Source organism: Ornithorhynchus anatinus, chromosome X1, assembly GCF_004115215.2.
Source record: "Ornithorhynchus anatinus isolate Pmale09 chromosome X1, mOrnAna1.pri.v4, whole genome shotgun sequence".
Classification (NCBI taxonomy): Eukaryota; Metazoa; Chordata; class Mammalia; order Monotremata; family Ornithorhynchidae; genus Ornithorhynchus; species Ornithorhynchus anatinus.
In genome coordinates, this window is record NC_041749.1 from 83,586,568 (window position 1) to 83,611,459 (window position 24,892).

A 24,892-nucleotide genomic window follows, 5' to 3' on the forward strand; every position below is an offset into this window, starting at 1 on the left:
GATAGCGGCCTTCCTTGACATCTGTCTGCCTTCAAACATTCTATTTTTGCCTCTATTGTCCATGAATCTTTCTAGATCCTTATGGAGCCTATAAGGATCCAATTTAAGATTGTTCTGAATGGAAGTTGTCTCCCTTGTTTTCAAGTTTGATTTAAAGAGAAATATACTCTCCCTAGGAGTAGCTGTGTTCAACTCCTAGGACATGAGGGGGTTCCCAATCTTATGGTGTCATTTGGACAAAGATTGAATGGTTGAAAATTTGGTTTCCAATCCCCTGCTTCCCAGGCCACCAGAGTTTCCTTTTCTGTCCTTGAGCCCATCGGAAGTAAGTCCTGGGATCTGAGAAGTAGTGTGGCCTAGTGGAAAGAGCACAGGCCTGGGAGTCAGAAGACCTGAGTTCTAATGCCAACTCTTTCATTTGTCTGCTGAGTGACCTTGGGTGAGTCACTTGGCTTTCCTGTGCCTCAATTACCTCAGCTGTAAAATTACCTCAGCTGTGGCCTTTTGTGGGACAGGGACTGTGCCTAACCCCATTATCTTCTATCTACTCCAGTGTTTAGTACAGTGCCTTGTACTTAACAAAATACCATAAAAAAAAGAAAACAACCTCCGGACACTCCTTTAAGGTACAGTCTAGTTTCAGCTCTGACTTTGCTCTATTGTCCTGTTTAAACCTTGTTTTATCTTCTCCCAGACTTTATTTCCGCTCTTCTATTCGGTACAGTCTGGCCTAAGGCAGCATGGTTGTAGCTAGGATTTCCGAAGTAGGATTGAGAGAAACAAAGAGCGAATTCTCTCTAAATGCTTTCTCTGGGCACTGTCTATAGTTCAAGCCTGGGGCAGGCTGGCGAGGAAATGGGGTTGTTCCCTGCAGTGTTGTCATTTTTCAGAAACCGTTACAGGGACTGATACACTCTTCCTCATGACCTGGACTCACTACCAATGTCTCTTCTCAGGAGCTAGAGGGAGAAAGGACATAGGACACGAGGCATGGGATGCATGTCATGGGACTGAGAGGATCCTTGTTTGGCAGAGGCCTTGGCCCTTGGCCAAAGTGAAGCAGAGAATGGAGGTAATTACCCTGTTCATCCAGGCCAGAGAGAAGAGGAACATTTGTCTGCAAGCTCTTTGAGGCCAGGAATTGTGTCTCCCAGTGCAGAGAAGGATCGTGGCCTAGTGGATAAAGCACGGCTTGGGAGCCAGAGGACTTGGGTTCTAATCCTGGTTTCACCACTTGCCTGTTATGTGACCTTGGGCAAGTCACTTAACTTCTCTGTGTCTCAGTTTCTGCAACTGCAAAATAGGGATTCAGTACCTGTTCTCTCTCCTGCTTAGAAAGTGCACCCCATGTAGGGCAGGGACTGTGTCTCACCTGATTAAGTTGTATCTACCCCAGTGCTTAGACCAGTGCTTGACACAAAGTAACAAATACCATAAAAAACACAAGACTCTATTGTAATGCACTTTCCGGAGTGTTTAGGCAGTCACAGTAAATGCTCAATAAATATCACTGATTGATTGATTATGTAAGTGCCACACCCTATACTTCACATTGACTGTGGAGACCCAGTCGCTTGGGCAAGGTGACCATCCTGACTTGATCCTATCGGAAGATCTAGGGGATCACAAGTCCCCTTTGCCTTCAATTTGGATTTCCCCTCAGCCCTAGGCCTGGGAGGAGGCGGCTGCAGAGGCGGGCTCAGTCCTGGTCCAACCTCCAACTTCCAGAGTGCCTGTTGCTTCTAAGCGATAGGCCTTGGATTCCTGCCAGGAAGCTTCTGCTTCCAGAACAGGTCTGACAAGGGCAAGAGAGTGCAAGCCACTACTATACTATACTCTGGACAGGTTCTCCATCCATTGTTCTAGACAGGCGACGCCATCATCATTTCCTGGGGGCGAGAGGGGAAGGAGCTGCCATCTGAAAGGGGTTTAATGCTCAACCTTGCCACATACCATGCCAATGTAGTAGTAATAGTATTAATAATAAAAAATATTTATGATAATAATAATAATGTCCTTGCTATATGCTCAACACTGTGGGAAACACATGATATTCAGATCAGATACAGTCCCTGTCCCAAATGGAACACACAGTTTAAGAGGTGGGGAGAATGGAAGCAGCGTGGCTTAGTGGAAAGACCACGGGGTTAGGAGTCAGAGGTTGTGGGTTCTAATCCAGGCTCTGCCACTTATCAGCTGTGTGACTTTGGGCAAGTCACCTAACTTCTCTATGCCTCAGTTACCTCATCTGTAAAATGGGGATTAAGACTGTGAGCCCCTGGTGGGACAAGTTGATTACCTTATCTCTACCCCAGTGGTTAGAACAGTGCTTGGCATGTAGTAAATGCTAACAAATACCATCATTATTATTATTGTTATTATTAATGGGTATCTTACAGATGAGAAAATTGAGGCCTAGAGAGGTTAAGTGACCTAGAGAGTTTTAGAGAGGGTGTGGTCTTGCAGGATGTCAGTGACAGAGCTAGGATCTGTAGCCGGGTCTCCTGACTCCCAGCCCTGTGTGCTTTCCGGTAGGCTGCACTACCTCTCTGTCTTCCCACAGTTTGATTTGGGTCAACTGGGTGTCAGTAGGATAGGATTAAGCACCTGTTGAGATTTCTCAGGGTTCCAGCTTTTGACTCTGAACCTTCAGGTTCAGGAGGGCCTGCGCTCGTCTATGGGTGAAAACTCTAAGAGTGCAGGAAGGCTTGGAGAGGAATTAGCTGTTGAACACCAAATAGCTCAGCCCTTGTTCCCCATTAGGGATAACCTTTCCCTAGCCTGGCAGCTGTCCTGTGAGATCCCATCCAAATTTACCTTGCTTTCCTCTGCTACCCTTAAGGATTAAGTTGGGTAAGAGTCACGGAGCAGTGATGAGGCTGCCAAGCATATCTCAGAGCTAGGCTCACATCCTCCAAGGAAGAGGGCAAGTGAAGATGCAAGGAAAAGACCCATAGGTGCTTATTAAATGGGAGTGAGGGCATGATGGCTCCTAGGGGTTGGCACCCAAAGCTTTTTGGGTAGGGTGACCAGTTGGAGCTAGCCTGCATTGCCCCCTGAAGCCAGAAGTACAACAGAGGTCCCAAGATGGTGGTTCCTCTTCTTCCCTTTCCTGGGAAGAAGAGGAGGAGGAGAAGGAGGAGAAGGAGGAGGAGAAGAAAGAGGAGGAGGAGCCATCTGCAAATGCCTGCCTTACCCTTGCCCCATCCATTCAGGCAGTCTGGAAGATCCATTTGGGGTGGGCTGGGTGGTGGGTGAGAACTCCAGAGCCTGGGCTGGGGAAAGGTAAGGCTCTTACAGAATCAAAGATCACAATTCCAATCCTTCCCAGGAGGGTAGAAAGCATTAGTAATTCCAAATGAGAAGAGGCACCCCTGGTTTCCTGCTTCCCAGTCCTCCATTTTGACCCCCCACCCCCCTCTGGGAATCCCAGAGCCTGTCACATGAGTTGAGATACTGTCCCTGTTCTGTTCCCTGGAGGATAAATATTCATTTCCAACATCTCCTTGGGAAATTCCCCATGGTTGGTACAGTTTGCTCACTGGAATTTCTGGGCAGAGGCCAGAGCATTTTGCTGCAGGAGAAGTGGGGAGGGAACATTGAGAGTCACCTCTAAACCAGCCTGAAGATGAAAGGGATGACAACATCTGCTTGGAGATCTGCTCTGAAGATTTGGTGCCTGTATTTCACTGGCAGGGGCTCTAGCTAGGAAGTTGAGTGAGCCAGGTTTTGGAGGTGGCCTGTAGAACAAGCATGCCTAGTGGAAAGTACCCAGGCCTGGGAGTCAGAGGACGTGGGTTTTTTTTTTTGTTGTTGTTAAGTGCTTACTATGTGCCAGGCACTGTTTTAAGCACTGGGGTAGATACAAGGGAATCAAGCTGGACACAGTCCCCGTATCACTTGGCATTCACAGTCTTAATCCCCATTTTTACAGATGAGGTAACTGAGGCACAGAGAAGTGAAGTGACTTGCCCAAGGCCACAGAGCAGACAAGTGGCAGAGCCAGGATTAGAACCCAAATACTTCTGACTTCCAGGCCCGTGCTCTATCCACTAGGCCAAGCTGCTTTTCTCTCCACAACCTGTCTGCTCTGTGACCTTGGGCAAGTCACTTCTCTGTGCTTCAGTTACCTCATCTGTAAATTAGTGATTAAATAACTGTTCCCCCTCCTACTTAGGCTGTAAGGTCCATGTGGGACAGGGACTTTATCCTGTATCTGCCCTAACACTTAGTACAATGCTTGGCACATAGTAAGCACTTAATGAATACCACAATTATTACTGTTAGAAGAGAGGCACAACTCTGTAGTGTGGAGACAAGCATAAACCAGTCTTCTGCTTTGTTAACCCTTCTTCTCCTCTTCCCCACCTGCCACCCCAATTGTTTTTAAAGCTGGGACAAAGAAATAGAAATGATCCAGAAGCTTCTTTCTTGCTAGAAGCCTGCATGCCCTGCCCCACCCTCTGAACATCTAGTCCACTAGTGGCCTAGTGACCTGTTTCCCCTCTTACTTAAACTGTGAGCCCCATGTGGGACAGGGACTGTTCCAACCTGCTGAACTTGTATCTGCCCCAGCGCTTAGAAAAGTATTTGACACAGAATAGGTGCTTAACAAATGCCATATTAAAAATAAATAAAAATTGAGGTGAGCAGAGAAGGTGGAGGGACAGGGAAAGCCAACTTACACTGAGGGAACATAGCTTGCAGGGCTACTTTCACCAACAGAATAGCTTGTTGTGGGCAGGGAATGTGCCAGTTTATTGTTATATTGTACTCTCCCAAGAGCTTAGTAGAGTGCTCTTTACATAGTAAACACTCAATAAATACTACTGAATGAAAAGAGCAGCTGGCCGAAGGCCCCAAACCAAGAGGGGCTCACCGTGCCTGTCATGAGACTCCACTAGTATGGATCCTTCAGCTCTGACCATTCTAGTAGACAGCCAGAATGCTGGGGAAGAGAGAGTATGAGGGATAAGGGGCACACCTGCTCCAAGGAGGGACAAAATCTGGGCCTTAAGAAACCCTTGTGGCCTGTTCATGCCCCTGAGAGACTAGCCACCAGGCTAGGTCCAAACGTTCAACCTGGGTTTATGGTTCTGGGTTTAGTTTCTCAATCCTCAACATGGATTGGGATGCAGCTGAAAATCAAGGAAAAATCACCTCTGACCCTTCTTTGCCTATGGGGTGGCTGGGAAGCTGGATGAGGTTATGTTTGTAAAATGTTTGGAGTTCCTAGGAAGAGAGGGGTCAGGGAAACCCTCAGGTTATTATTCTGAACTCCCACTGGGCATTTGTGAGCTGATGAACCCAGGTTCCGGCTGTGAGGCTCTGGCCTGCTCCTGTCCCCCTGTGGGGTTGGGAAGGGAATGAACTTGGCAGGACTTGAGACAGAATCCTGTGTTGTTCTGTCCCGCTTGCTTGGTGCGTTTCCTGTGTATTTATTTGATATGAGTACAGAGCTGCCATCACCCATGGCAGAGTGAGCCATTAGCAAAGACAATATTTTCTGTTCCAAGCAGTCACTCATTCCCCTTGCTGTCCAGCCTGTTCCTAAGGCTGTAGGGGAAGAGGCAGGGATCTCCTGGAGAGTCCTACATAGTGACAGCTGGAGCCTGGGGCTGGAGATGTGGGGAGGAGCTGGAGCTGCTAGAGAGAATGGCTTTATTCGAGGCAGGGCCAGGGTGCTGCCTATAGGCACATCAGACTTACCATTGGCTTTAAAGCGCTCAATTACCTCATCCCTGCTTGTCTTACTGCACTCTTCTCCGGCTACCACCCACCCCAGGCACTCTGTTACTCTAATGCCAACCTACTCACTGTACCTCGATCTAGACTGTGAGCCCGTTGTTGGGTAGGGATTCATTCATTCAATCATATTTATTGAGCGCTTACTGTGTGCAGAGTCCTGTAAAAAGTGCTTGGGAAAGTACAATACAACAATAAAGAGTGACAATTCCTGCTCACAATGAATCATAGTCTGGGGGGTGGAGACAGACAACAATACAAATGAACAGACATCAATACAAATAATAAAATTACAGATGTATACCTAAGAGCTATGGAGCTGGGAGGGAGGAAGAACAAAGGGAGCAAGTCAGGGTGACACAGAAGGAAGTGGGAGATGAGGAAAAGTGGGGCTAAGTCTGAGAAGGCCTCTTGGAGATGTGCCTTCAGTAAGGCTTTGAAGGTGGGGAGAGTGATTGTCTGGAGGATTTGAGGAGGGAGGACGTTCAAGGCCAGAGGCAGGACGTGGGCCAGGAGTCAGCGGAGAGAGAGGTGAGATGGAGGCACAGTGAGAAAGTTAGCACCAGAGAAGCCAAGTGTGTGGGCTGCATTGTAGAAGGAGAGAAGCAAGGTGAAATGGGAGGGGGCAAGGTGATGGAGTGCTTTAAAGCCAATGGTGAGGAGTCTTAGTTTGATACGGAGGTGGATGGGCAACCACTGGAGATTTTTGAGGAGCGGGGTACGTGTCCTGAACATTTTTGTAGAAAGATGACCTGGGCAGAGGAGTGAAGTATGGACTGGAGTGGGGAGAGGCAAGAGGTTGAGAGGTCAGCAAGGAAGCTGATGCAGTAATCTAGGCGGGATAGGATGAGTGATTGTGTTTAAGTGGTAGTAGTTTGGATGTAGAGGAAAGGGTGGATTTTAGTGATGTTGTGAAGGTGGGATTGACAGGATTTGGTGATACTGAATATGTGGGTTGAATGAGAGAGAGGGGGTTAAGGATACCACCAAGATTATAGGCTTGTGAGACTGGAAAGATAGTGGTGTCGTCTATAATAATAATAATGTTGGTATTTGTTAAGTGCTTACTATGTGCCGAGCACTGTTCTAAGCTCTGGGGTAGACACAGGGGAATCAGGATGTCCCACGTGGGGCTCACAGTCTTAATCCCCATTTTAATAATAATAATAATAATAATGTTGGTATTTGTTAAGCGCTTACTATGTGCAGAGCACTGTTCTAAGCGCTGGGGTAGACACAGGGGAATCAGGTTGTCCCACGTGGGGCTCACAGTCTTAATCCCCATTTTACAGATGAGGGAACTGAGCCACAGAGAAGTTAAGTGACTTGCCCACAGTCACACAGCTGACAAGTGGCAGAGCTGGGATTCGAACTCATGAGCCCTGACTCCAAAGCCCATGCTCTTTCCACTGCACCACGCTGCTTCTTTTACAGATGAGGTAACTGAGGCACAGAGAAGTTAAGTGACTTGCCCACAGTCACACAGCTGACAAGTGGCAGAGCCGGGATTCGAACTCATGACCTCTGACTCCAAAGCCCGTGCTCTTTCCACTGAGCCACGTCTATAGTGACGGGAAAGTCCAGGAGAGGACAGATTTTGGGTGGGAAGATAAGGAGCTCTGTTTTGGACATGTTAAGTTTTAGATGATGGGAGGAGATCCAAGTAGAGATGTCTTGAAGGCAGGAGGAGATGAGAGCATGGAGAAAGGGAGAGAGATCTGGGATGGAGATGTAGATTTGCATAGAGATGGTAGTAGAAGCTATGGGAGCGAATGAGTTCTCCAAGGGAATGAGTGTAGATGGAGAATAGAAGGGGACTGGGAACTGAACCTTGAGGGACCCCCACAGTTAGGGGGTGGGAGGCAGAGGAGGAGTCTGTGAAGGAGACTGAGAACGAACAGCCAGAGAGATAAGAAGAGAACGAGGAGAGGACAGAATCAGTGAAGCCAAGGTTAGATAACATTTCCAGAAGGGGGTGGGCCACAGTGTCAAAGGCAGCTGAGAGGTCAAGGAGGATTAGAATGGAATAATAATAATAATGTTGGTATTTGTTCATTCATTCATTCAATAGTATTTATTGAGCGCTTACTATGTGCAGAGCACTGTACTAAGCTCTTGGAATGAACAAGTCGGCAACAGATACAGTCCCTGCCGTTTGACGGGCTTACAGTCTAATCGGGGGAGACGGACAGACAAGAACGATGGCGATAAATAGAGTCAAGGGGAAGAACATCTCGTAAAAACAATGGCAACTAAATAGAATCAAGGCGATGTACATTTCATTAACAAAATAAATAGGGTAATGAAAATATATACAGTTGAGCAGACGAGTACAGTGCTGAAGGGATGGGAAGGGAGGGGGGAGGAGCAGAGGGAAAGGGGGGGAAAAGAGGGTTAAGCTGCGGAGAGGTGAAGGGGGGTGGTAGAGGGAGTAGAGGGAGAAGGGGAGCTCAGTCTGGGAAGGCCTCTTGGAGGAGGTGAGTTTTAAGTAGGGTTTTGAAGAGGGGAAGAGAATCAGTTTGGCTGAGGTGAGGAGGGAGGACGTTCCAGGACCGCAGGAGGACGTGGCCCAGGGGTCGATGGTGGGATGGGCGAGACCGAGGGACGGTGAGGAGGTGGGTGGCAGAGGAGCGGAGCGTGCGGGGTGGGCAGTAGAAAGAGAGAAGGGAGGAGAGGTAGGAAGGGGCAAGGTGACGTAGAGCCTTGAAGCCTAGAGTGAGGAGTTTTTGTTTGGAGCGGAGGTTGATGGGCAACCACTGGAGGTGTTTAAGAAGGGGAGTGACATGCCCAGATCGTTTCTGCGGAAAGATGAGCCGGGCAGCGGAGTGAAGAATAGACCGGAGCGGGGCGAGAGAGGAGGAAGGGAGATCAGAGAGAAGGCTGACACAGTAGTCTAGCCGGGATATAACGAGAACCCGTAGCAGTAAGGTAGCCGTTTGGGTGGAGAGGAAAGGGTGGATCTTGGCGATATTGTAAAGGTGAAACCGGCAGATCTCGGTAACGGATAGAATGTGTGGGGTGAACGAGAGAGACGAGTCAAGGATGACACCGAGATTGCGGGCCCGAGAGACGGGAAGTATGGTCGTGCCATCCACGGTGATAGGAAAGTCTGGGAGAGGACCGGGTTTGGGAGGGAAGATGAGGAGCTCAGTCTTGCTCATGTTGAGTTTTAGGTGGCGGGCCGACATCCAGGTGGAGACATCCCGGAGGCAGGAGGAGATGCGAGCCTGAAGGGAAGGGGAGAGGACAGGGGCGGAGATGTAGATCTGCGTGTCATCTGCGTAGAGATGGTAGTCAAAGCCGTGAGAGCGAATGAGTTCACCGAGGGAGTGAGTGTAAATGGAGAACAGAAGAGGGCCAAGAACTGACCCTTGAGGAACTCCAACAGTTAAAGGATGGGAGGGGGAGGAGGCGCTAGCGAAGGAGACCGAGAAGGATCGGCCAGAGAGATAAGAGGAGAACCAGGAGAGGACGGAGTCCATGAAACCAAGGTGAGATAAGGTATGGAGGAGGAGGGGATGGTCGACAGTGTCAAAGGCAGCAGAGAGGTCAAGGAGGATCAGAATGGAGTAGGAGCCATTGGATTTGGCAAGAAGGAGGTCATGGGTGACCTTAGAGAGAGCAGTCTCGGTAGAGTGGAGGGGACGGAAGCCAGATCGGAGGGGGTCCAGGAGAGAATGGGAGTTAAGGAATTCTAAGCAGCGATCGTAGACGACTCGTTCTAGGATTTTGGAAAGGAAGGGTAGTAGGGAGATAGGGCGATAACTGGAGGGGGAAGTGGGGTCAAGAGCGGGTTTTTTTAGGATGGGGGAGATGTGGGCATGTTTGAAGGCTTACTATGTGCAGAGCACTGTTCTAAGTGCTGGGGGTAGATACAGGGTAATCAGGTTGTCCCACGTGAGGCTCACAGTTAATCCCCATTTTAAGATGAGGTAACTGAGACACAGAGAAGTTAAGTGACTTGCCCACAGTCACACAGCTGACAAGTGGCAGAGCCGGCAGTTGAACCCATGACCTCTGACTCCGAAGCCCAGGCTCTTTCCACTAGAAGCCACTGGATTTGGCAAGAAGGAGATAATTGGTGACCTTTGAGAAGGCAGTTTCAGTGGAGTGAAGGGAAGGGAAGCCAGATTGGAGGGGGTCCAGTAGAGAACTGGAGGAGAGGAATTTGAGGCAGCGGGTGTAGATGACTTGCTTAAGGAGTTTGGAAAGGAATGATAGGAGGGAGATGGGGCGATAACTGAAGGAAGCTGCGGGGTCGAGGGAGGGTTTTTTTAGGATGGGGGAGACATGGGCATGTTTGAAGGAGGTGGGGAAGAAGCCATTGGAGAGTGAACCGTTGAAGATGGTTGTTAAGGAGGGGAGGAGAGAGGAGGCGAGAGTTTTTATAAGGTGCGAAGGAATAGTGTGCAATGTGCATGTGGAGAGGGTGGCGTTTGAGAGGAGGCAGGAGATCTCCTTTGGATACACTGCTGGGAAGGATGGGAAAGTTGAAGGGGGGGTGGGAGGGGGAGGGGCTGAAGAGGAGGAAGGGCAATTTTAGGGCACTGATGGTGTTCATTTTCTCAATAAAGTAGATGGTCAGGTCATTGACGGCAAGGGATGGAGGAGGCGGGGGGACAGGGGGCCTGAGGAGGGAGTTAAATGTCTGGAGCAACTGGCGAGGGTGATGGGCATGGGTGTCCGTAAGGGAAGGGAAATAGTTTTGCCAGGCAGAGGAGAGGGCAGAGTTATAGCAAGGAAGGATAAACTTCATAAACTTGACCTCATTTGTCTCCCGTCGACCCTTGCCCACATCCTCCTTCTGGCCCAGGACTCTCTCCCCCTTCACATCCAAAAAATCACTACTCTTCCCATCTTCAAAGTCCTAAAATCAGCTCTCCTCGAGACTGACCTCTCATCTACCCTCCCTCTGCGTCACCTATGCACTCGAGCTGTACCCTTCAGTGCTTGACATTCACCGCAACCCCAGCTCCACAGGACTTCTGAACATGTCCTTATATTCTCCCATTACCCTGTATGTAATTTATTTTAATGTCTGTTTCCCCCTCTAGACAGTCAACTTCTTGAGGGCAGGGATTGTGTCTACAAACTCGACTGTATTGTACTCTCCCAAGCCCTAAGTACAGTGCTCTGCACTCAGTAAGCACTCAATAAATAATGTTCATTGACAGACTGATTATTTGCTTGAGCCCTTTGGAAACAATTTGTCCCTGGCAGCTGCATTCCTGTTTGATCCAGCAGAAGGATTTTGACCTATCTGGCATAGTATATTATTTTCCCCCGTTAATCTAATCCGTGCTGAGTTAGACACAGCTGCCCCTCGAAAGGCGAGGGCCTAGGAGGGCTTAATTGGTCCTTCTAAATGAGGTAGCCTGGACTTCCAAAGAGGCCTGAGAAAAAGATTGACCATCATCCCTCAGGCTGGAAGCTTGAGATTCCTCAGACAGTCACTAGAGGACTCTGGAAACAAAATCGGGCACATGAAATCACTCCGGAGGGACTGGCATCACCTCGCACACTCACTCTCACATGACTTTCACTCTCACGTGCCACGTTACAGAGCTGGAAGCTGAAGTCACTGGGACTTGCTGGCTTTAACCAGTCAGGACTTGGGTTGGCAACCAAAGCCAAGAGTCACGCATTCCGGTGTTCGGTGAAGCTGTTGGTCTACTTGGACTCTTGATCCGGCCGCCCTGCTCCAGGGATTTCACCTTTTCCTTTCAGAGAACCCTGACAACCTTTGCCTTTCCTGCCCCTAAGCCCTATCCCCATCCAGTGTTGATTTCTTGTCCTCTGACCCTGCATGCAGAGATTCTACCCTTGCTGCTTTCTCCTCTCATTTCCCCTGGCTCCCTCTGGCATGCGAAGCAGGGCTGGGACAAGGCATAGGTGGATCAGGCTCCTTCAACCCCAAACAAACCCTTGGCTGCGGCTGCCCCCATTGTGCAATCCTTGCCTCCGTTACTTGAAATGAGCAGCCCAAGGCTGTGCCGTCACGGGTATTAGCTGCAAAGCGAAGCTGCCTCAAATTGCTGGAACGCTAACGAAAAGAAAGTTGTAGCCAAAAAGGAATTAAATCCCAGGTCTTGGTCTCTCTCTGTGCCTCTGGGTTTCTGGGTAGTTTTCTCTCTCTGCTAGGTCTCTAGCTTCCTAGATCTCTGCCTCTGTCTCTGTTTCTGTCTCTCTCTCGGTCTTTGGATAGTTTTCTTCTTGGCTGAGTCTCTAGCTCCCTGGATCTCTCTGTCTCTGTCTCTGTCTCTGTCTGTCTCTCCCTTTCTTGCTGGATGGTTTTCTTTCTCTGCTAGGTTTCTAGCTTCCCGCATCTCTGTTTCTCTATGAGTGTGTGAGGCCGGGGGCGTGGGGGGGGGGGGTAGGTGGGGGGTTGCGGTCTCTGGGCCTTTGGATCATTTTTTTCCTCTGCTAGGTCTCTAAGCCCAGTGCGGCTGGGATCCATGGCCACAGGCATTGGCCTGTTCAGACCCCCACTCACTCATAGATGAGCCTCCCCATCGGCTCCCTGGATCTTGTCTCTGTCTCCCTGAATCTCTGTCTCTTATCTTCTACCTAGTCCTACTTTTCTCACTGTTTCTGGGTTTCTGAGACTCTTTTGGTCTCTCTTTGGTGCTGCCTCTGGCTGTCTGCCTTTCAGGCAGTCTCAAATCTCTCTTTTTCTCTATGCTAAAATGACTAACTGCCCTACATTAAGTTGGATGATTGCAAATTTTGGGGCCCCATCCCTCCACACAAGTCACCTCTAGTGGGTCAGCTTAGAGCCTGGTTTTTGGCTGGACCAATGAGAGGGGTACAGCAGTAGTGGGGGGTAGGGGCCACAGATAAATGCATGTAAGGTCCTAGCCTCTGAGTCCTTTTCTTTTTGTTGCTGCTGGCACTCTACTGACTGTTTCCCAGGCTATTTCCTGGATGATTCTGGTGGGAGCATTCTGACATAGTTTCAGTCATGCTGGACACCATGCAGTCTGCGATGTGGACACCACGACTGTGGTGTGACCAACAGCGGCTGGAGTCATGGCAAGAGAGGAAACTGTGATCAGCTCCACAGCAGAGGAAGCAGCGTTGGTAGTGTGGCTTAGTGCTGTCCATGTACGTATATATGGGCTTGTGTTTGTGGGCAGAGGTGAATGGGTGGGTCTGTGTGTATACATGCTTGTGGGTTTCGCCCCACCCACTCCCATCCCTCTTTCTGTGTCTTTTTCTCAATGTCTCAATGTCTTTCCATCACTCTGTTTACCTATTTTTCTTCCTTCCTTGCCTTGTTCGTTTCTCTCCTCAGAGACCCAACTTCCTGTCTTAAGTGGACCAGATTTTGGAGGCTGCAAAGTGGGACTAGGGTGTAGCTGATAGGGGTGGGGCTTCATGAGAAGCAGGGTGCATAGTGGATAGACCCCAGACCTGGGAGTCGAAAAGACCTGTGTTCTAATCCTGGCTCCACCACATACCTGCTGCATGACCTTGGGCAAGTCACTTCACTTCTCTGTGCCTCAGTTACCTCACATGTAAAATGGGGATTAATACTATGAGCCCCACATAGGACATGGACTGTGTCCAACCTGATTAGCTTGTATCTCCCTCTGTGCTTAGTAGAGTGCCTGGCACATAGTAAGCACTTAACAGATACCAATAAAAAGGAGGGCAGGGTTGATGGGGGAGAAAGAAAAATGAAAAGGAGAGGGAGAGAGGAATAGAGGAAGAAGGAGAGAGAAAGGTAGGGGAAGAAAGGGGAGTGGGAGGGTGGGGAAAGGAAAATGAGGAAGGAAGAAAAGGAAAAGGGAGAGATGGGAAAAGGGGAAAGGGAAAAGGGAGCAAGATAGGGCTGATAGAGCAAGCTAGCAAGATAGAGCAAGATAGCGAGATAAGAGAGAGGGGGGTTTACCTACTCCTCTATTGCTGCTTGCCACTGGCCTGCTTCCCCACCGCCTGGTCCCAGCACTTATGCCAGAATCAAGCTGCCCCTACCACTGCTGCCACTTTAATTTTTTGCCTTTACCAGTCATCACCACTTGCCATTGCTGGGCTCCGGCAGTTCTTGCCCAACATGGGCAGTGGCAGCAAGCGGTGGCAAAGGGGGGTGGGAAAGACAGAAGGGGGCAGCAACTGTGGCTGCTCGACTGTGTCAAAACTAGCCCATGGGGCCATAAATAGAAGTTTCTGTTGTGCCTGGAAATGCATCACCCGGCCATATTGGAAATTCCTATTCATGCACCCAAGGGCCTGTTCTGCAGCAGCACCAAAGGCGGTGAGGGGATCTGTGGTGGTGGCATTGCCATCCGCTGTTATCACTGTGTACAGAGCACTGTGCTAGATGCTTGAGAGCGGAAAATAGAAGGTAAAGACCTGGTCCCTGCCCTTGAGGGGTTTACAATCTAGTAGGAGAAACAGGCAGATGACAGACTGTATACATACAGGGGAGCAAGATGAAAGATATAGATGTAATTACTATTTTCTCCAAGTCATTTGAAGAAGAGCAGGAAGAGAAACAATTCCCTCTTTTCTTCAGCAGCGACAATAGCCACTGCTGCTGCCTTTAAAAAAAATTATATTTAAGTGCTTACTCTGTTCCAGGCACTGTACTAAGTGCTGGGGTGGATACAAGCTAATCAGGTTGAACACAGTGCATGTCCAACATGGGGCTCACAGTCTTAATCCTCATTTTACAGATGAGTTAACTGAGGCACAGAGAAGTGAAGTGACTGTACTCATCTCATCTGTAAAATGGGGATTAAGACTGTGAGCCCCACATCTTAGAACAGTGCTCAGCATATAGTAAGCGCTTAACAAATACCAACATTATTATTATTATTACTTGCCCAAGGTCACACAGCAGGTACATGGTGGAGTCGGGATTAAAACCCAGGTCCTTCTGACTCCCAGGCCCATGCTCTATCTGCTAGGCAACACAGCTGACACCATCTTCTCTCTGGATAAGGGGTTCTGCTCCCTTATTGGGTCACACCTTAGGTTTATGGATAATAATGATAATAATGTTGGTATTTGTTAAGCGCTTACTGTGTGCAGAGCACTGTTCTAAGCGCTGGGGTAGATACAAGGTAATCAGGTTGCCCCACGTGAGGCTCACAGTTAATCCCCATTTTACAGATGAGGTAACTGAGGCATAGAGAAGTTAAGTGACTTGCCCACAGTCACACAGCTGACAAGTGGCAGAGCCGGGAGTCGAACCCATGACCTCTGACTCCAAAGCCCAGGCTCTTTCCACTGAGCCACGCTGCTTCCCCACGCTGCTTTATGGATGGAGAGACAGCCCTGAAAATTGCTATAGTCTTCCTAATCTAGGGTCTTCATCACCTGTTCCTGTTCTAGTTTGAGCTGTTCCCCAGATATGGTTGCCCTATCTGTTTCCATTTCCTCCTGGGCTGTGAGGGCCTCCGAGCAGTGGGACATTGGGGTGGGGGAAAGAGAAGCAAGACTGTAGGGGCCGGAGAACTATTGAGGGAGGACTATCACTGCTGTATGGAGGAGTATGGGATGTTGGAGTGAAAAAAGCACAGAAATCCTACAACGTCCAGATCTTGGAGAGTTAATCATGATATTTATTAAATGCTTACTTTGTGCTAAGCACTATGCAAAGCACTGGGGTAAGTACAAGATAAACAATTCAGACACTGTTCTTGCCCCACATGGGACTCACAATCTCAGAACCAAGAGGGACAAAATACAGAAAGGAACTATTATTCATTCATTAATTCAATAGTATTGAGTGTTCACTGTGTATAGAGCACTGTACTAGGTACTTGAGAACAAATAATAGAAGATAAAGGCCTGGTCTCTGCCCTTGAGGAGCTTACCGTCTAGTAGGGGAGACAGACAGCTACAGACCATATACATACGGTGGGAGCAGGATGAAAAACATAGATACAGTTTTGAGTCTCCCCAAAGCGTTTGCAGCTGAGCCTCTTGGCTTAGACCCTGATGTCTGAGGAGGTGAGACCCTGACTCCAAACTGCTCTTTGCCCTGGGCATAATGACCCTTTCTTTCCTTCCCCAGGGACTGCTCCCTTAGCATTGTCCCTGAGAGCAACTCTCCACCCAAGCGGTCCCAGTGCTAGACTTCTGAACTCGACAGCAACCTTGAACCCCCAAAGCCAGGGCCTGCAGTAGTGAAGCTGGGGAGTCTCCGTGGGGATATAAACCCTGCTGCAGGAGGATCTCTCTGGGATCAAGGCCTTCTGTTTGGGTTTCAGGGAATTCTGCTAGCAGGAGACAGGCTGAGAAACTCTTAGGGGCACACTGACTGCTTGATTGATCCTACAGAGAAGAATGAGGGGTTGGGGATGTGGCCAAGTTTGGGGTTTGGTAGCAATAATGAGAAGAATCCAAAATAGGAGGCTTTAGAGGCATTAAAGCTGGGCAGGATAGCAATGGGTGAGGGGCCTCTTGACCCCAGAGGCCCAGACAAGATGGAGCCAGAAGTAGAAATGTGGGTCCTAAGCCCAGTGGGGATGTTCCTCAATAAGGCAAAGAGTAACCCCTCATTTAGGAAAAGGGAGAGAAATCAATCAAGAGTAAGAGAGCAGAACAAGTGAGAGTGACTTTGGTCAACAGCCGAAAAGCTGCTCAGGAGAGAAGCCTTATAAATATGGAGATGATAAAAAAGTGCTTCAGCCAGAAGTTGGTCCTCACTGGCCAGGTAGGAGAACCCCTATCCATGTCCTGCTTGAGGTAAAAGATTCAGGTACCCACCTGATCAAACACTGGAGAATCCACCCTGCTGAGAAACCCTACAAAAGTGGTGAGTGTGGTCAAAACTTCTTCCTCCACTTCTGAGTCATCATCAGAAAATCCCCACAGGAGAAAGCACTTCGATACTCTCCTCAACCACAGCATTTATGAACATATCCTTACTCTCTGCTGCTTTCCCGATCTGTAACTGATTTTAATGTCTGTCTCCCTGACTTGTGTGAGTTCCCTGAGGCCAGGGATCATGTCTACCAACTCCACTGTATTGTATTCTCCCAAACACTTAGCACAGTGCTCTGCACATAGTAAGTGCTCAGTAAACACCACTGATTGATAGATTGATTGAGACTGTGGGAAAAGCTGTACCCAGGGGTCAGGCCTTGTTATACCTGATTGGGTGTACAACCAGCATATCTGCATGGAGAAGAGTCCTACAAATAAGATTACTGTGATAGTTATTTCTGACAAAGAATTAATTACATTAAACATTGGATCCACCATATGGGAGAGAGCCTCTCATGGTTCTCTGAATGTTCTACCCCAAACTGGACTTCTAGCACATCCTCTCAGACCCCAAGGGATAGGTCACTGGTTTCTCAATTCCCTCAAATAGTTCAACTCAGGTTAATCTCTGATGGCTCATTTACTATTATTATTATTATTATTATCTGTGGTATGTGTTAAGCACTGGAGTAGGTACAATCAGATTACATCCAAACCATCGCCAAATCAAATCTATCACTTCTCCTCCCCCAACTTCTCTGACTGCCCTATCTCCTTCTTCCCATCCAAAATGCTAGATGGCTCAGGAAATTCTTTAACCACCCCCGCATCTTGACCACTGAAATTCCTCCCCGTACCCTTACTATTTTTGCCTCTGCATCAATCCAGGACCAGTGGGCCTTCTTCTGGCAACCTCATTGCTCTTCTTCCTTTTCCACCCTGTCCCCTCCTTCAAGAGTCTCCTTGATGATCATGTCCCCGTGGGAAGGGGACAAGGAAAACAACCAGACAAAACTGGGTTCCCTTCCAAAACCACACACACACACACACACACTCTCACCTTGTCTCTTATTCGCTCTCTGTTCTGTCTTGAATTTGTATGTAAGCTCCAGAAAAGTGGGAATCAATGTGTTTACAGTGCATAGCACACTTAGGCCTGTTATCTACTTATGAGAATTAACATTTTGATCAAGGGGGATAGAGGAGAAAGAAGAGGGCAGAAGAAATTGGACAGCTCCTGTTCTGTCTCTGGCACAGAAAAGGTGTTTGTGAGCACCAGAGGGCACCACATGCCCACAAAAGAGGCCCAGCAGGACTAGCAAATCCTCCTCCCTGCTTACCGCCCCCTCCCTCTAGCCCCCCTCGCCTTGGCAGTTTTCTCTTCTTTTTCCTGCCCTCACATCCAGACGTGCACATGACTCTAGCCCCTAGCAGCTACCAGTGAGACGCTTAATGAAGAAGAGATGTCAGTCCCTCACATGGAATCCTATGTTAGCTGATGGGTGGCAGGGGGAAGGTGGAAGGACAAGAGTAGATTTGAGGAGAGCAGATTTGAGTACCATGGAGTAAGCTGAAGTGAAGCAAGTGAAGAGTTTAGAACTACCCCAACAATATGGCAGATGTGGTAAAGGTCACCTTCATCACACCTTCAGGGGCATTAAAGGGTGTCATTCAATCATTGGTATTTCTTGGGCATCTACTGCGTGCAGAAGACTGTACAGAGCTCTTGGGAAGGCATACAGTCCCTGCTCTTAAAGAGCTTCCAGTCCCCTGTAGCACTGCTGTGGCAGACTAGAAGAGGTGTGCACTTGGGGTGGGGAGTGAGCTGCTCCCAAGGTAGATATGCATAAATCCCTGCCATCATCAACACCTCCTTTCTCCCTGCATTGAGTATGCTGCCATCCAACTGAGGAGACAGGAGAATAGATCTCTGTCAGGGACGGGAAATGAGCACCCATTTTGTCTCCATTGTCTCCAATATGCATGCATATACATTTTATGTCTGACTAAATCCTCTGCACACAGTAGGAGCTCAATAGATACTGAATGAATGAATGAATGAATGCACATACATAAGGAAGCAGCACAATATGCTATTCACATAAGCTTCCACTATCCCTCCTGCAAAGCAAACTACCAAGCTGTTAGGTTGTAGTACTTAAAAAAGAAATCTCCTAGGTGATGCTACAGTCAGGGCTAGGCAACCAGCACAAAAATTCCTGGGCCCATGTTTTTTTCAGGAACTGCGGGCCCCAACAAGATGGATGTGTTTTGGTGGGCAGATTATTGGCAGGACCGGTCGTAGGGGCAGGTGATGTGTGGGTGGTCACTTGGGGCTGCCATTTCTGGGCCCCATCCATACTTTGTCTGCCCCTGCCCCTGGGAGCTTCTGCCAACGATCTCCCATTCTGATGGTGTGGGAATTTGGAGGCCACAGGCAAGTGGTCCAGGCTCAAGGGAGGGGCAAAGAGTGGATAGTTTAAAGAACAGAGCAGAATTACCTGCTGCTGCACTGGTTGCACTCCCTACCTGAGCCTGGGAAAGTATTCACTCCAGGAATCGAAGGCTCCCCAGTTCAATCCAGAGATAAGACAGCTTAAGGAGTGGAAGGAACTTCTGCCCTTTAATCCTCCCCTGACGCTGGTTTTCCTTCTGTGCTGCTGAAGGAAATGACAACTTGCCCAGGGCCGGCAGACTTCTTGCCACAGGCTAGATCATTGCTCTGGGACAAGGGGGCTGGGCTTTTGGCTCACCCCTGCAACTATTTCATCCTGGGCGTACCCGTTCCCTGTTCCAGACTGCGCCTTTTAACTAAGGGAGAAAGAATGATTCCTGCTCCCCAGCAGGAATGGTCACATCAGCTTTGTTCCCTGCTTAGCGCTTCCCTGAGCCAAGTGTCATCATGTCACTTAGCAGTTAGGGGCTGAGGCTCCTCTGCCTGGCTGCCTTTTTGCACCCATGCATCCTGAAAAGTGGCTGACATGCAGTTGATCTTTAATCAACTTCAAATGACACGAGCCTTTCTGTCTTGTTTCTCTCTCAAGAAGCCGAGAATGCCTTCCTCTTAGCTTATCCATCATTAGTGCTCCTAAGAGCACTTTGATACTCACCTCACCCCCCAGCTCCACAGTACTTTATGTACTTATCTTTATACTCTGCTGCTTCCCCCACCTGTGATTTATATTAATGCCTGTCTTCTCGACTAGACGGTAAACTACTAGAGGGCAACTCTGTGGTATTGTACTCTCTCCAGCACTTAGTACAGTGCTCTGCACACAGTAAATGCTCATTAAATACCACTGATTGATCGATTGACTGGAGGGTTGGAAAGGATAGGTAATATGCTCCCATTGTACAGGTAGAGAAACCAAGGCCCAGAGAAGGCGAGTGAATTCCGAAAGATTATACTCAGAGGCAGAGCTGAGAATGGAACTCAGGAGCCCTGGCTCCCTCCCCTGTGCAATGCTGCCTCCCATAAAGATGCTGTTTGTCAACCTCTTCCCAGCCAGCATTGTCTGGGTAGCAAAGGAGCCATGCAGGAAGCTCTTTCTTCAGGGATTTCCCGAGCTGGCAGCCAACACAGGAGGCTGAAACTGGATCTTTCTTGCCTTCTTTCTTCCCCAGCCTTGTAAGTGACAGGTGCCTGAAACTCCCTTTGTTAGAGCAGGGCTTGCACGGGGCACTAATGAGAAGTTGGTGCCAATGCCCAAAGCTGCATCTCCTTCTCCTGGGAGAGGGTGGCTCTTTCCCTGTGGCCACATTCCTGATGTTGTGGGGGAGGGGAAGGATTTGGGCCACTTACTGAAGTGAGGGCAGCTGGCCATTCTTGCTTTAGAATCCCCTTCCTCGGGTACAATCCTGGGGTCTCTTATGTACCCCCGACTCCTCCCCAGGCCACCTCTTTTGCCTCTCCATCCCTGTCTGAGGCCTATGCCTAGCTGACCCCTGGTGGGGGGGTGGGGGGAGACCTATCTTAAGGGCTGGGGGTGGTGGGACACTGGCGCCCCAATCTTCATTTTTCACACTTGAAAAATGAAGGGTGAAAATCGACATCACGGACCACCCCCAACATACTGGTCCAGCTGATGACTCCCAGAGCACCAGACCTCCCTGGGGGCCACTATTCCCACCACACCCTGCCACCCTCCCCCACCTCTCTGGCTAGTTATGTCTCAGACACAGTCTCACCCTTTTTGTTTTTCACTCTTTTATTGTTGTTCCAAAGATGGATGTTTTGTTGGGGGTTTTGCTCCCAAACAGGGAACTCACTTTGACATATTTTAAAATGAGATCTGTAGAAGACGTGGCCTACAAGAAAACTGCAACAGCAAGGAGCAAGATAGAAGGGTAACAGGGAGGCAAGAAAGAAGGGTGCCAATTTCAGAATCCTGCCCTGGGCCGTTTCCCCCTCCCTACCCAGGCTTAGCCTTAACCCCCATCCCTCCCCCTCCAAGAGCTTCTTCTGCTCCATTTCAGCCAGAAAGTCCCACTGGGAGGAGCCTAGGGTTCAGCCTGCCAGCCTGCTCCCTTCTTTTGGAACAGGGGATGCACCTCACGTTTGTTTTCCCCACTCACTCCTCTCCGTTTCCGGAGTCCGCACGCTCCCACCCTGAAGGCCTCGGTTATTCTCTTCCTGCTTCTACTTAAGCACTTGGAATGGCCCTCCAACCTCATTAATTACTCTGAGCTTCACAGCTCCCCCTGAGAGGCCAAGGAATGCCTGTCTCCTTCTCTTCCAAGGTTTGGGGGGAGGGGAAGAAACTGAGGCCCAGAGAGGGGAAGTGACCTGAGGTTGCATGAGAATTCAAATTTGTTCCTGAGCTGCCCAGTCCTCTCCTCTCCAGTCTTCACCCAGGCTCCCCTTTACTCCCCATAACTCTCTTCCTGGGCACCTGGGAAGATTCTGGGCTGCCTCCTGCTCACTGTCTGTGACCATATAAAGCTCAATGCCAGCAGCTGGCCCACCAATTTCCCCTAACTGTGGCTAAAATATACACTTGCAGCTAGAGAGCAATACAGAATATAAAACAAGGTCTACACTTATGTACAGTATTTATAAAATGTCCAGCAGCCATAGCCTGGACCAAAAAGGACATCTTTCATCCACCTTCCTGGATTAACCCCCAGCAATCTTAGGTACTTACTCTACGGTGATCACAGTATGTGAGCTTGCTTGTCTGTCTTCCCACCTTTCCCTCAGCCTTGCTTTTCAGCCCAGTGGAAAGCGCAGTGCTCTGACGAGCAGGAGTCCTGGGCTTTTGTCCCTACTTTGCAAGCAGCTGGCCCACATGGGCAGAGCTCAAACATGCACTTGGCAATGGGCTGCACCCCTGCCCATCTACCAGGTTGTTGCCTTCCATACCCCTGTGGGAACACGCCCGGCAGGGACAAGAGAAGAGAGTGGTGGTGGGCAAGTCACTAGCACTAGAATCCATTCTTCTGTGCAGGTTCTCCATCCTGAAGTCTCAGGACTGAGGCTTATCCGTTGTTCCTGATGGGAGATTCCATTTCCTACTCACCACTCCCTTATTCCTCAAGTGAAGATTGATCTTGAGTTTGTGACAGGTTGCAGTGATCCCAGAAGCATGGGTGACAAGGGACAGTGGCAGGAGTGTGGTGTAGTGGAAAGAGACTGGTCTGAAAGTCAGAGGACCTGGGTTTGAGTCCCTGCTCTGCCACTGGCCTGTGTGACTTTGGGCAAGTCCTTTAACTTCTCTGAACCCCAGTTTCCTCATCTGTAAAATGGGGGGAAAAGATCTGCCTTTCCCTACCTCACAGGAACACTGTGAAGATAAAATTAGAAAAGTAATGCGAGCGCACTTTGGGAATAAAAGCACGAGATTATTATTCATGAGACTTGGGGTGGGATGAAGAACAGGGATCAGGGGCAAGGAGAGGATAGCAGACTGCTGGCTGTCCTTTCCTCCTCCTCACCAGGACAAGGTTTCACTGCGATGTGAGAAGACTGGGTGGGGAGGGGCTAGGAGGTGACCCACTTCCCCCTGCCCAGATCCTGCCAGTCCAAGCCCTCCTTCCCTGCACCAGTCACAGAAAGAGAGGTGGAGAAGCCCTGGGCCTATATAGTTGATTGCACAGAGCGTAGACCCCTAAACCCATGGTCTCTTGGCAAGAGCACCAGGTCAGGAATCAAGAGATGGGGGTGCCAGTCCCAGGCCCAGACTCAGTCCCAGCTTCTTCTTGACCTACCTTCTAAAGGTAGGTCACCAACACTAGTTTAGGGAGGGGGAAGAGGGAGGGAAAAGATGGAACAGGAAGAGAAGGTAGCATCACTCCATTCCAGCTATGGGGGGATGCCCTTGAAGTCAGGGGACTCATGGAGGCAAGAGGAGGGTCTACAGCTCCCTCATTGTTTAGCTTGTCCCAACATGATGAAACAAACCCTTTTCCCTTGCCTTCAGACTGAGTTGCCAGTCACTCAGGCTCCAGTGGGTGTGGCGGGAGCTCTAAGGGAAGCAGTTGGGGGAGATGCTGGGAGGCTCAGCCTCAATGGATACCAGCACGCTCTCTCCACCCACCTGCATTGCCAGGCAGGGGTGGGGGGGTAGGGGGAGTGCCAGTGAGGGACAGGAAGTGATCTCGTGGGCCTAGGTAAGCCCCTACCCCTCAGATGGCTGCAGGTTGGACTTCGCTTGGCTGGATTTCACTGTTTCTTCCAAAATGGGGCTGTCAGCAAGTGACAGGGAGGAGATGGGGGCAGGAGGGCAGGTGGGAGATGCCTGGGGCCCAGTTTGTGTGGCCCTGGGGTGGGACTCTGCATGGCAGCTGCACCTGCAACTGGCTCGGTCCAGCCCTCCCAATCCCCCTCCCCCCAACCCCAAACGTCCTGATAAAGACAATAGTGAAAAAAAAGCACATAGAGTTCAGAGGTCCTTCCCTGCCGCCCTCCTGTTCTCTCCTCCTGCCCCCAACCAGTCGTGGGCTGCAGTGCAGCTGTACAGTACTATCTGGCTGGGCCAGGGGAGGGAGCGGGCTCAGCAAGGGGTCGGGGGGGACGAGGGAAGCCGGTCCAGCCGCCATGCCCTGAGGACGAGGTGGGGAAGACCAGGCCCCAGGCTCTAGTGACTGCCACCGCTCCGGCTGCTCCCGGTGGCCCAATCAATGATAATGAAACTGAGGCTCATGATCATGAAGAGGACACCAAGTCCCGCGAAGCACATGGCCTGCAGGGGAGAGAGCAAGGTGAGTCAGGGGTTTGAGTTGAGGAGTCAGGGTGTCTGGGTTGGTCCCACACCTGCCTTTTCTTCTGAAGCGTTGGAGCCTGGAACCCTCACTCTGACTCAGTTTCCAACCCAATGCCTATTCAGAATAAGGAGACCATCCCTTGCAACGCTCCCACATCCCTCACACCCTCACTCACCCTCCCTCTGGCACAGGTGACAGACCAGAGGAAAGGTTCTCGGAGCAGGGCGGTGTCAATTAATGGAGAGGAGAGAGTGTGGAGGTGGGAGGACGGGCTGCTGGCAAAGGGGAATTGGGATTGGTGGGGGAAGATGGACCCAGCATGCGTATTTGGGGCAGGGCCGTCCTAGCTCATTGAGGCCGGGGTTGGGGGAAGCATCATACCAGTATTTTGGGTGTAGATCTCAGGGGCTCCTTGTCCTTGGGCATGATCCGGATGTAGAAGATGGCAGGAAAGATGAAGATCAAGCAGGGGGCCGATGTAGCACCTAAGAAGCATTGAAGTTAGGGAGGGGGATGAAGAAAGGACAGAGGGAGAGAGAGCAGTCATACCACAGGGCACACAAAGAGCCTCCAAGGAGGCCAATGAGCACATTCTTTGTGATACTTAGGACTTTGGTCTGAAGTTGAGCAATGGACAAGGGGAGAGTGGAGGAAGGGGAGGATGAGAGGGAAAGAGGTAGCCGGCAATATAGGCACTTCTCCAGGGCACTGGGAAATCTCCCCCAAGAAACTGTTCAGTGGGACCAGTTTCCCCAAGGAATCTCCATTATTTCCAACTTGGATGGAGCTACATCATTGTCCTTGGCATCGAAGACCAACGACACTGCCGATGGGCAGACTTTTTCCAAGGGTGTGAGTATCACTGCTTACAGGTGGTGGTGGGGAAGGTTCTCAGGCGGCACATTTTGGGACCCTTGCCATTCTGGATGAGCACTGTTCAGACACCAGTGATTCAGAGGGCACTGTTTCAACCTACCTCCACTAGACCATAAGCTCCTTGAGGTCAGGGATCTTGTCTACCAACTCTATTGTATTGTCCTTTCCCAAGAGCTTAGTACAGTGCTCTGCACACAGTAAGTGCTCAATCAGTGTCATCGATTGATGCCACCAGCAGATCAGGCGCTTGAGTTGTTTTTGTAGCAGTGATGATGGTTTGCACTGAGCCATCTACACTCCCTGGTCTGGCCCCATGGGCTCAGCAGCACACATGGTACCACGACTTGTA

The 24,892-nt window shown here is 49.8% G+C and overlaps 1 protein-coding gene across 1 annotated transcript in view; it reads right to left on the minus strand.

Annotated features, from left to right (window-relative positions):
• Positions 1 to 22,284: 22,284 nt before the first annotated feature.
• SLC38A3 (solute carrier family 38 member 3) overlaps positions 22,285 to 24,892 on the minus strand; it is a 37,233-nt gene continuing 34,625 nt past the window's right edge. The window contains exons 15-16 of the mRNA XM_029050432.2: positions 24,049 to 24,152; positions 22,285 to 23,645 (exon numbers count right to left, since the gene is read on the minus strand). Coding sequence (XP_028906265.1) covers positions 23,541 to 23,645; positions 24,049 to 24,152 — 209 coding nt within the window. The 3' untranslated portion in view covers positions 22,285 to 23,540. The remainder of the gene's footprint in view (positions 23,646 to 24,048; positions 24,153 to 24,892) is intronic.